The sequence below is a fragment of the Coloeus monedula genome (assembly GCF_965178545.1).
Source record: "Coloeus monedula genome assembly, chromosome: 1".
In the NCBI taxonomy this organism is placed as follows: Eukaryota; Metazoa; Chordata; class Aves; order Passeriformes; family Corvidae; genus Coloeus; species Coloeus monedula.
Window position 1 is genome coordinate 976689 of NC_138781.1, and position 11368 is coordinate 988056.

The following is an 11368-nucleotide window of genomic DNA, read 5'->3' on the forward strand; positions in this document are numbered from 1 at the left end:
CCCTCCTGCTCCAGCCCCATCCCTGGGGCACCTCCAGGGCCTCTCCCACTGCTGGGCTCTCCTGACATCTGGCAGAGGTTGGGATGTGGAGCCCGGGTGGTCCCGGACCGGGAAGAAGGGATGTTCCTCTTCCTGCTCCAGCCAGGAAGAATCCAACCCCTTCCCACCCCTCTCCCAGCAGGATGGAGCACGTCGTGCTGTCTCCAGGCCAGGAGGCTCCTGAAGAAGTTTGGCTGTCACAAGGGAAGGAGCGAATTCCCGTCGGAAGCAGACAGTGGAGTGGGGAGCCAAGTCTGGCCGTGGCTCGTGAAGGAGGAAGTGGAGGAGAAACCTGAACTGATGGAAAACCTACCCCCGAGCGAGACGTTCCTGCTTCATTCCGTGACAAAGCAGCAGAGCGTGAGTCCTTGGGGACAGCTGTGGGATTCCGCTGGGGACAGGAATCACGGCCGCGCCCAAAACCACGGACACACCTCGGGAGAGGCGACGCTTCTCCCGGGAAACCGGGAGCTGCAGGTGGAGGAGCTGCGAGCGGCCGTGGCGAAGGACCACAGCTACTGCCTGTGGTGTGAGCCGGGAACGCCCTGCGCTCCCAGGCCGTGCTCGCCGTGGGAACACGACTACTTCCAGGGGCCCCGGGCCAGGAGGATCTGCAGACCCCGCAGGCGTGGGGCCGCGCGCTGCCGGGTGGCGCGGCCGCGCTCCCGCTTCCACAGGGTGCTCCAGAAAGCCAGGGAGATCCTGCGGCGCTACCGGCCCTACAGGAGGTCGGGGTTGCCTTGGGCAGGCTGCTCTGGCTGCCACGCTGCTGCGCAGGGGACAAACCCCGGGGCTTCTCTTCCGACGGATGCGGCTGCGCCGCGCGGCCTCCAGAGCGCCGGGAACGCCGAGGGGGTGACATCGGACGCGCGATGCGCCCCAAAGTGGATTTTGGGAACTGGGGCTTCATCCCCCGCCGCAATCCCGGCTGCAGGAGTGAGGAAGGGAGCGAAGCCTCTGGAGGATCCTGGAACCCGCTGGAAAATTAATGGACGTGTGGAATCCCAGGGGGGGTCGCTGCAGGCCGTGATCCGGGACGCGCTGAGGGCTGTCAGGTCCATGTTGAACTCCATGTGCCAGAAGTTCGAGCTCCAGGGGTTCTCCCAAGTGAAGAGCATCTGGCCCATCGTCATCGAGATCGACAACTTGGGGGAGATGGGAAAGCCCTGACTCCCGGCGGGAATCCTGGGATTGGATTCCCTGAGGCACAGCACCCAATCCCCCACAGGATGGAGAAACGTGGCAGAGGCGGATTGGGGGGGTTAAAACTTTCCCAGCCCTGAACTGGGATTGATTGAGAACCTTTGGAGAAAAGCAGTGGGAAAGGGGAGAATCAGTGTGGCTCGAAGGAGGAAAGAAGGAAAAGTTGAGCAAGGCATCCTGAAATCCTGGACTCCGGGAACGGGATGGGCTGGAAAAGATCTTAAAAACCGACCAGGGATTGGGCTGTGCTCCCCAGGGATCAAGGGACAAACGGCCTCAGGCTGTGCCAGGGGTGGGTGTTGGGGTGGGTGGAGGGGTGGGTGGAGGGAAGGACAGAGGAAGGCTCCGTTCCAGTCGTGTGGAAGCGTTTTCTTGGGAAGTCCAGCCTGCCTTGAATTCCCAGCAGCTCCGTGAGCCTCTGGAATTGGATCATTAGAAGGAAAAGGTGATTTCTGGGATGTTCTCCAGTGCCCTTCCAGGGGGCAGGTGCTGTTGTGGGGACAGAAGGAAGCTCCAGTGAATTAAAGCAAACGGAACCGTGGATTCTTTAATTCTCCCACTTTCCATGTACATGGGGGCAGCAGGTGGAAAATCTGGGATGCTTGGATTAGGGATGCTCCCACCATGGCTGGTGCTGGTTCTGGCAGTGGGATGTTCCTGGCAGCTGCGGGGGGTTGACTTTGGGGCTTTCAGCATTCTTCTTCCAGCCTCCCAAATAATTTTGAGGGAGCTGGAGGGGCTCATCCTGGAGAAAAGGAAGCTCAGGAGGCACCTTCTGGCTCTTGGGAACTCCTTGGAAGAAGGTCGGAGCCAGGAGGGCTCGGGCTCTGCTCCCAGGTGACAGGACAAGAGGAAACGGCCTCAAGGGGAGGCTCAGGGTGGATATTGGGAACATTCCTTCCCCAGAAGGGCTGTCTGGCCCTGGCACAGCTGCCCAGGGCAGGGGTGGAGGCCCCATCGCTGGAGGGATTTCAGAGCCCTGTGCATGTGGCACTTGGGGACATGGGGCAGGGGTGGCCTTGGACTCGGGGATCTCTGAGGGCTTTGCCGACCTCAACAATTCCATCATTCCGCAATTCCTGTAAGGACGGTCGCGCCTTGTCGGTGCCAGCGGACAGTGAAACGGGACTTTAAAGCCAATAAAACCGGCGAAATATCTCAGAAGCCCCTTTTCCTGGCTCCAGGTGAGGTTTCAGGGCCTGGGGGGGTCCCGTCTCCTCCCCCCATTCCCCCGCTCCCCCCCCCGCCCGCACCGGCCGTGGAAGCGGCGGCACCGGCGCCCAATAGCAGCGGGAGCTTCAGGTCACGTGCCGCGCTCCGCCAATCACAGCGGCGCCGCGCGGCCCGGATGCTGTGCGGCCTCCCAACATGGCGCCGCCCTGTAAGCGCGGGGAGCGCGCCACTTCCGGGTCGAGGCGCGAGGTGACGTTGGGGGCGCGGCCTGGCGCGGAAGCGCGCGCGTGCGCGTTTACAGGCGTGGCCACGCCCCCTCGGCGCGGTTGCCGTGGGAACCGGGGGCGGGGCCGTTGCCGTGGAAACCAGGGACGCACCGGGGCCTGGAGCGGGAAACCGGGACACGGAGGGACCGGCAGGGACCGGCAGGGACACGGAGCCGCTGGAGAGAGCCCAGAGGAGGCCCCGGAGCTGCTCCAGGGCTGGAGCCCCTCTGCTCTGGAGCCAGGCTGGGACAGCTGGGAATGTTCCCCTGGAGAAGGGAAGGACACAGGGAGAGCTCAGAGCCCCTTGCAGGGCCTAAAGGGGCTCCAGGAGAGCTGCAGAGGGACTGGGGACAAGGGCTGGAGGGACAGGACCCAGGGAATGGCTTCCCAGTGCCAGAGGGCAGCGATGGATGGGAGATTGGGAAGGAATTGTTCCCTGGGAGGGTGGTGAAGCCCTGGCCCAGGGTGCCCAGAGCAGCTGGGGCTGCCCCTGGATCCCTGGCAGTGCCCAAGGCCAGGCTGGACATTGGGGCTGGGAGCAGCCTGGGACAGTGGGAGGTGTCCCTGCCCATGGCAGGGGTGGGAATGGGATGGGATTGATGCTCCATTCCAACCCAAAGCATTCCAGGACGATTCCATGATGGACCAGAAGTTCCCTCCCTTCAGTATCCCTGAATCCCTGACCTGCTGGGTTGGAAGGACCTTAAAGCCCATCCAGTCCCTCCCCCTGCCTCAGACTGGGAACCTTGCCCTGCCCAGGCTGGATCAGGGTCTGGGTGTGGGAACGGCTCCAAGACAAACCTGAGGGTGTTCCGGAATGAGGAGCACGATCCTGGGAAGGGCAAATAAAGCCCAAGTCAGATTTATGAGCTGGGCAGAACAGATTTATGAACCCCGGCTCAGGGTTCAGGGTTTGGTTTGGGGGGGGATTTACTCCCCTTCCAGTCAGAGGTGGGAGATGCCCGGGGAGTCACAAATTCCTGGGGAAAACTCACTGGATTTTCTCTTTTTTAGTCCCAAAATGGCCTCCAAGGATTTCTTGGCTGTCTGGAGCCTGCTCGGGGCTGGCACAGGCACCTAAAAATGAAATTTAAATCTCTTACCTCTATTTTGAACCTGTTTCTCTTGCTGTTAAATCCTAGGTGGGATATATGGGGAAAACAGGAATAACTGAGGAGTTTGGAAGGAGCTGGGAGGAATTTGGAGGGAATTCAGAAGGAAGTGAAGAATTTGGAGGGAATCTGGGAAGGAACGGGGACAAATTCAGAAGGAATTGGGAAAGGCTTGGAGGGAAGCAGAGACAACTGGAAGAGGTTTCTTCTGATGGACGAGACCAGGGAAAACAGGCTCTGGGAGATGCTTTGTGTCCACTGAGGTTGTCCAGAGAGACCAATCAGTCCCTGGGGAGGGGTTGGAATCCCCCTCCCTGGAGGTTCTTGGTGTGAGCCTGGATGTGGTGCAGGATAATCCCACCCGAGGTCCCTTTTCCATGGAAGGTTGGCCATGGAACGTTCCGGGGTCAGGCGGGGTTGTGCTGCGGGGCTGTGACCGACACCGTCCCTCCCCGGGGACTTCCCGGTGCCACCCCCTGCTGTCTTTGTCCCCGTGTGATTTACGAGGGTGTTTTCCATGGCCTCCATTGATCCCAGCTCTGAACCCTCTGCGTGGCTCCAGGGGGGGCTTGAGCCGAGGGTCATCCTCCGGGCAGGATCCTGGGTGTCCTCCTGGAGCTTCCTGCTCTCCTGGGGAAGAGCGGCCACTCCCACGTTGGTGTTTGGTGAAACCCACCCTGTTTGCAGAGAGGGACAGGCCATAAATCAGCCCTGGGCTGGAAAACCCCATCCATCTCCAGAGAATCAAGGAATTGTTGAGGGGAAAAGGCCTCTGAGTCCATCAAGTCCAACCATCCCCCAGCACTGCCAAGGCCACCACTGCCCCATGTCCCCAAGTGCCACATCCACAGGGCTCTGAAATCCCTCCAGCAATGGGGACTCCACCCCTGCCCTGGGCAGCTGTGCCAGGGCCAGACAGCCCTTCTGGGGAAGGAATGTTCCCAATATCCACCCTGAGCCTGCCCTGGCCTGATACAGCCTGATACCACTTCCTCTTCTGTCTGTGTTCCCTGGGAGCAGAGCCCGACCCTCACCTGGCTCGGACCTTTCATCCCACCATGCCCTGGACCATCCACGGTCACGTCTGTCACCTCTGTCACCCCCGTCCTCGCTGTCACCCCCTGGTAACACATTCCCTGCCCTGGCGACCCCCATGGCATGGGGACCCCAAACCCTGTGACCTTCTGCTGACCAAAACTGACCAAGACACCCATCCCCACTGACCCGGGGACCAGAGCGGGCTGGGCTGGGCTGGGCTCTGGGCCCGATTCATCCCACCTGGAATGTCCCGGTGTCCCAGCCCCCTGGAACGCCCACGGCAGCTCCCATAAAAGCGCTCCTGGCCCGGTGGGAAGCAGGATCCAGGAGCCAGGATGGGGCCGTGCCGGGCACTGCCACTGCCACTGCCACTGCCGCTGCTGCTGCTCGTGGGGCTGGCCGGAGCCTCCACGCTGTGGCCGCAGGGATCCACGCCGGGATGGGATGGATCCACGCTGTCCTCGCTGGGACCCCGGGCCCTGAGCTACGAGGCCGTGGTGGCGGCGGCCGTGGAGCTGCTCAACGCCAGGGCCGTCAGTCCCCACGTCCTGCGGCTCCGGGAGGCTCAGCCCCGGCCCGGGTGGGTGAGTGCTGAGCTCTCCCTTTCCAGGAGAAGCTCCAGGACCGGGCAGTGCTGGATCCAACCCTTCTGCCCCGTTTTGGGTCTGACCCCCACGGGATTGAGCGCAGCCGAGTCTGGGCTGAGCCTGACCCGTTCCAGGCTGGACGTGGCCCCTCCTGGGGCTGGCTCCGGCCCCTTGTGGGGCTGGGCACTGGGGGCGGTGGGGCCCTGATGGGTTCTGTCCCCTTTCCCAGTCCTCGGACCTGCAGAGCCGGCAGGAGCTGAGCTTCACCCTGGAGGAAACCACGTGCCGGACACCGGGAATGGACACCGGCAACTGCAAGAGCCGCTGGCTCGGGGTGAGGCTTTGTCCTGTGGCAACTGGGGATTATCCGGTGGGGAAGCTGAGGCACGGCGGGGTTGGGCTCTCCCGTGTCCCCTCTGTGTCCCCACAGGCTGTGACCTGGTGCCAGGGCTTTGTTTTCCTGGAGGAGCAGAAGCCCACGGTGGAGCTCTCCTGCGAGAACGCTCCGGCCGCGGTACGAGGGGGCCGGAATGGCTCCGTGTCCCCCCGGCTGCCGGGGGTACCCCCGGTCCCTCCTCATCCTCCCAAAGTCTGACGCCGCTCCTTGTTTTTCCCAGTTCGGCCGGACCTGGAAGTCCAAGATCAAGGATTTCTTTGGCAAAGTCAAGCAGCGCTTCCGGGGCTTCTTCCAGTGCGGTCGGATTTGGATCCGGGACAGGCTCAACCTGAAGGCACCCAAACCCTGAGGGGACCCTGCTGTGTCCCCTCCCTGTGTCCCCTCCCTGTGCCCCCCACCCGGCTGCTTCACTGCCAATAAACGCCCCTGCATCGCTCCCGGTGTCACCCTGAGTGTCCCTGCGCCCCAACGGGGACCCCCGAGCGCTCCCAGACCCCCAAAATCCCCCCTGTGCCCAGCCCGGGAGCTCTGAGAGCTGGGGACACCCTGCGGGTCACGAAGTGGGGGTGTCACGAGTGAGCGGCACTCAGTGGGGCAGATCTGGGGTCCCCCCAACCCTTCAAGGCCGTGGAGAGGCGAAGGGACCCCCCTGCAGGTGCCGCTACCTCGGGGACCCCCCGAGAGCCCCTCCCCAAATCCAGCCGCTTCCCGGCCCTGCTGTGCCGCCTCCTGCCATTGTCACCACAAGGGGGACATGGCGGCGGGATGGGGACGGCTCTGATGGCAGAGGGTCCCGGGGTTGGGGGGAGTGTGATCTGCCCCCCTAAAATGGGCACGACACCGTCCTGGCCCCATGGGCGCACCACTGGCTCCCGCGGTCTCATCCTGGCACCGGCCTCCTGCAGGGACTTGGACCGCCGGGATTGTCCCTCCGTGTCCCCAGGACACCTAGGGGGTCCCCTGGAGTCTGTGGGGCCCCCACAGAGGTGTTTGTGGGGTACAGACCCACAGGAATATGGGGGGACAGGAGGGTCACCCCCAGGGGGCCGCAGCCATGACCCTGCTCTGGCCACTTTTGAGGCACAGGGGTCCCTGAGCCCCACAACTCTGCATCCCCCATGTCCCTGTCCCAAACTGGGTCCATCATGGGGGTCCCCTCGGGACTTGAAACCCCCCCAGCCCCACCCTTGCAGCTCCCCGGGGGGCTCATGGTGTCCCCTGTGTCCCCCCCCCCCCCCCCCCCCCCCATCTCCCTTTGCCATCACTGCTGGTTTGGGGGAGACAAGGTGCAGGGAGGACAGTGACACCGTGGGGACAGTGACACCGTGGGGACAGTGACACCGTGGGGACAGTGACAGTGACACCGTGGGGACAGTGACACCGTGGGGACAGTGACAGTGACACTGTGGGGACGATGACACTGTGGGGACAGTGACAATGACACCGTGGGGACAGTGACACTGTGGGGACGATGGTGGCTGGGATGTGAGTGGCCCCTTTTATGGGAGGGGCCCTGCGGGCTCCCCAGAGCAAACCCACCCCTGTACCCAGTCTGACCCCACATCCCTGACCCCACATCCCCTTGGGGACAACGTGGGGGCGCAGCCCCGTGTGCCAGCCGTGCCTCAGTTTCCCCCTGTGCCAGTCGTGCCTCAGTTTCCCCGCGTGCCAGAGACAGGAGGAGCCCGGTGCCCACACGGCCATTCCCGATGGCCCTTTTATTGCTCAGCCCAAGCCCACGGAGCCCTTCAGGCGCACGTCGAACTTGACCCTGGGCCGGAAGCGCCGGACCTTGCCCAGGAAGCGCCCGAAGCGGCCGCGCTGGATCAGAACCGGCTGCCGGAGGGATGGGGGTCAGGGGGTCAGGGGGTGCGGGACCCCCCCTTCCTTGGGAGCACACCGGGACCCCACCCAGGACCCCATAGCAGGGACCCCACCCCCAGGATCCCAGCCAGGACCCCACAGCAGAGCCCCCACTCGTGTCCCCGCACCAAGGACCCCACACCTGGGACATTTGGGACCCTAAATCCAGAATCCAACACTTGGGACCCCACCCATGTCCCCACACCCAGGCCCCACCCAGGATCCAACATCTGGGACCCCACACCCAGCACCTGCCGGGTCACTGCACCCAGGAATCCCCCGGGGCCCTGCACCCCACACCCAGGACCCAGGGCCCCGCCCCATGGACTCTGCACCCAAATTCCCCACCCAGGACCCCACACCTGCGACACCCCACCCAGACCTGCGAGCTCCCCAGGACCCCCCACCCTCCATCGCGGGGGACAGAGCCATCGGGGTGTCCCTTTTAGGGGATGCGGGGCAGGGGGAGGGACCCTCCCACCCCACCCCACCCACGGGTGCCCCCCGGGCCCCCCCCACTCACGTCGGAGGAGGCGTCGGAGCAGCGCAGGTCGATCTCGGGGGAGCTCTGCAGGAGCTGCACCGACCCCGAGCACTCCTTGATAACCTGCGGGGACACGGGGACACGCGGTGTCACCCCGGGGATGGCACCGGGCCCCCGTGTCCCCCTTCCGCCCGCTCCTCCTCCTCCTCCTCCTCCTCCTCACCCCGTTCTCCTTGAAGTCGCAGTCGTCTGGGTTGACGCGGGCGCTGGCGGCACAGTCCGTCTCCATCATGCTGAAGTTGAGTCCCTGCAGCGAGCTCAGCTCCACGCCCTGGGGACACGCGTGGGCAGCGGGGTCACGAGCGGGAGGGGACAGGAGCAGAGGGGTCACGAGTGGGGGGTGTCCGGTGGGGGTGTCACTGGTAGGGGGTCACCAGTGGGGCGGCAATCGCTGCCGTGGGCTCAGCGCTGAGCGCTCACGGGGTGGGGACCGTGAGGGGTGTGAAGGGAGTGTCAGAAATGGGGGGGCCACGAGTGGGGTGACACTGCCCGGACGGGGCGTAGGGGTGGGCACTGTGCACCCCGAGTGGGGTACCACGAGTGGGGGGGAAAGGAACAGCGGGTCACGAGTGAGTGGAGTGGGTCACTCGCGGGGGGGACTCACTGGGGGGGGCTCAGGGGTTGGACTTGAGCAGCCCAAATCAGGAGTCATGAGTGGGGGATCACGAATAGGGGGTCCCGAGTGGGGGGCACTCACCGGAGCGGACTCAGGGTCGGGTTGGGCAGCCCAGGTCAGGCACCACGAGTAGGGGATCACAAATAGGGCATCCAGAGTGGGGTGGGGGCGTCACCCGTGGGGGGGTCCCGAGTGGGGGGCACTCACCGGGGCGGGCTCGGGCTCCGCGCTGAGCAGCCTGAAGGCGTTCTGCACCTCGGGGCGCTGGTTGTAGGAATCCACGGCCTGCGCCAGCACCTGCGTGTAGGCGAGGGGCGCCGGGGCGGGGAGGGCGCAGGCCCCCCCCAGCACCGCCAGCACCAGCACCCACGAGCTCGGCATCGCTGTCCCCACGGCCACCCCCGGACTCCTTTTATCCCGCACGGGAGGTCGGGGACCCGCCCCGGGGCTCGGCTCCCCCCCTTGGGGAAGGCCCGGCCCCATCCCGCAGAGCGGCCGTTGTTTGGGGGGGACACGCGGGGCGGGGGGGGCCCAGTGTGTCCCCGTGGATGGGCGGTGGCATCTGACCCCCTCGGGGTCCCCACCCTTGGGAGCCCCTTGGCTGGGCACGGGGGGATTTGGGGCGCAGGCCCCCTCGGGGGGGCACAGGGGACACGTTGCCCGTGTCAGGTTGGTGCCCGCGGGGTTGCACAACCCCAAACTTGCCCCATCGCTGTTGCCCAAGGCCGAGGGTGCCCCCCGGGTCCCCCAAACTGTCACCCCCATACACGCACACGTCCGAAATCTCTTTATTCCAGCTCCGTTGGGGACAGGGCGCGGCGGGACGGTCCCCGCAAGGACGCGCTGGGAGGGGGCCGGGGCCGCGGGGGGGAGGATGAGGATGAGGAGGAGGATGAATGACCTGGGTTGGTGCCAGGGGAGCGGGGCTGGGCGCTGCCATCGGGCTGCTGCGGGGAGAAATAAAGTCGGTTTTCACTCCAGAGCCAACAAACCTCCCCCCAAAGTGAGGGGGACACGCGTCCCACCCCCGGCACGGGCTCCTGGCGCCCTCACCGGCTCCCGGCCGCACTCCACCATCGAGAGCGGCACGTCGGGCAGGAAGGTGAACACGGACACCTGGGCCGAGCAGCGCTGCACCTGGGGACAGAGCGGCCTCAGCACCCCGGGGAACCCCCGCGCCCCCCGGTTCGGAGGTCCCGCCCCACGCTCACCCTGCCCGGGCGGCCCCGGCAGCCGCGGGGATCCGGGGGGGGCCGGGGGCAGGGCGGCTGCCGGGCCGTGAAGTTGATGCTGAAGTGGGTCCCCCAGTCGAAGCTCTGCCGGGAGAAAAGCTCCGTGGGGACCCGCACGGGACGGGTGCCGGAGCCGGGAGCACCCCCCGCACCCGCACCCCTTTTCCTACCGTCCTGGCGACTCCCAGCAGCCGCAGCAGCCGCAGCTCCTGCCCGTGCGTCTCCAGCACGGAGCGCGCCAGCTCCCGGGGCGCGGGCACGGCCGGGGGCACGGCCGGGGGCACGGCGGCGCCCGCCGCCAGCAGCACGGCCCCGAGCACCAGCGCCATGCGGGCGGCACGGCCGGGAATGAGCCCGGGATCGGCCCCGGGCTCGGGCTCGGCCCGGCTCCAGGATAAACAGCGGCCCCCGTGCCGCGGGAAGGGATCGGGTTGCCGATGTTTTCCTTGGCCCGGTGCCGCGGGGGGAAGCGCGCCTGGACCTGCAGGAGATGCGGCGATGCTGGAGCTCGGCAGTGCCGATCCCCCATCCGTGGCCCCTTCCCTGTGCCTGCTCCCAGTTTCTTGGCACGCTGGTCCCACCGAGATCCTGCTCCTCCCGAGCCGGGAGCGACAGCATCCTCCTGGTTCCCACAGAGAAAAGAAGCAGGAGCCCTCTGCCCTCTCCCAATTTCTTTATGCTATTTTTGGTTTTTAAGATCCCTCTCACCCTGCTCAGATTCATCCAAACACCCCATGCCCAGGTTTTCCTTGGATTCAGGAACACAGGGTTTGGCGAGGACTGCACTGTGTGGATCCCGCTCTCCCAGTTTGCCTTCCCTGGGTGAGCGAGTCTCGTTTCCCCAAAATTCAGTCTTTTCCTGTCGCCTTTGGAGCCAGGAGCTCCCCCTTCTCTTTACTTCATTCACAATGGAAAAGCAGAGATCCCTGGGAAAGGAGTCCCAGGAAGCACATCTGGGAGATACCCGAGTCTCCCGGGATCACCGGGCCTGGGAGCAGCGCTCTGGAAGCCCAGGGGCCATCGGCAGCCCCGGTGTCAGGGAGCTGCTGCTCTTCCAAGGGTATTTGATCCAATATTCCCATTCTTATGGACACAAGCCCCAGGTGGGAGATGGTGGGAGGGAGAAGGGATAATGGAAGACCAGGAGAGCAGCTCATCAGAGCCTCCTCTGCCCATGGAGATGGTCAGGATGGGTCTTGGAGAAGAGAAGATGCCACAAGCAACAACTTCATTCTGATCCAAGTATTCCTGTTTTTTCTTTTTGTTCTTTTTTAAAGTCTGAGCAGCACAGAAAAGTC

General features: G+C 64.8%; 3 protein-coding genes across 4 annotated transcripts; 1 reads left to right on the forward strand and 2 right to left on the reverse strand.

Annotated features, from left to right (window-relative positions):
• Nucleotides 1–5166: 5166 nt before the first annotated feature.
• Nucleotides 5167–6164, forward strand: LOC309579023 (cathelicidin antimicrobial peptide-like; the record flags this gene model as incomplete). Its single annotated transcript, XM_082292035.1, has 4 exons — nucleotides 5167–5415; nucleotides 5648–5752; nucleotides 5849–5977; nucleotides 6036–6164. The coding sequence occupies 4 exons, from the start codon at nucleotides 5167–5169 to the stop codon at nucleotides 6162–6164; spliced, it is 612 nt and encodes a 203-aa protein (XP_082148161.1).
• Nucleotides 6165–7540: 1376 nt separating this feature from the next.
• On the reverse strand, nucleotides 7541–9393 carry CAMP (cathelicidin antimicrobial peptide; the record flags this gene model as incomplete). Its single annotated transcript, XM_082279306.1, has 4 exons — nucleotides 9046–9393; nucleotides 8386–8493; nucleotides 8202–8285; nucleotides 7541–7651 (listed from the first exon to the last, which is right to left on the reverse strand). The coding sequence occupies exons 1-4, from the start codon at nucleotides 9319–9321 to the stop codon at nucleotides 7541–7543; spliced, it is 579 nt and encodes a 192-aa protein (XP_082135432.1). The 5' UTR covers nucleotides 9322–9393.
• A 219-nt stretch (nucleotides 9394–9612) lies between these two features.
• On the reverse strand, nucleotides 9613–10442 carry LOC309572663 (uncharacterized protein). 2 transcript variants are annotated; one of them, XM_082281081.1, is made up of 4 exons: nucleotides 10241–10442; nucleotides 10050–10154; nucleotides 9892–9975; nucleotides 9613–9785 (listed from the first exon to the last, which is right to left on the reverse strand). In XM_082281081.1, the coding sequence occupies exons 1-4, from the start codon at nucleotides 10397–10399 to the stop codon at nucleotides 9627–9629; spliced, it is 507 nt and encodes a 168-aa protein (XP_082137207.1). In that variant the 5' UTR covers nucleotides 10400–10442; the 3' UTR covers nucleotides 9613–9626. The 2 variants fall into 2 exon arrangements, with proteins under 2 accessions (XP_082137207.1, XP_082137208.1); XM_082281082.1 differs by lacking the exon at nucleotides 10050–10154.
• Nucleotides 10443–11368: the final 926 nt, after the last annotated feature.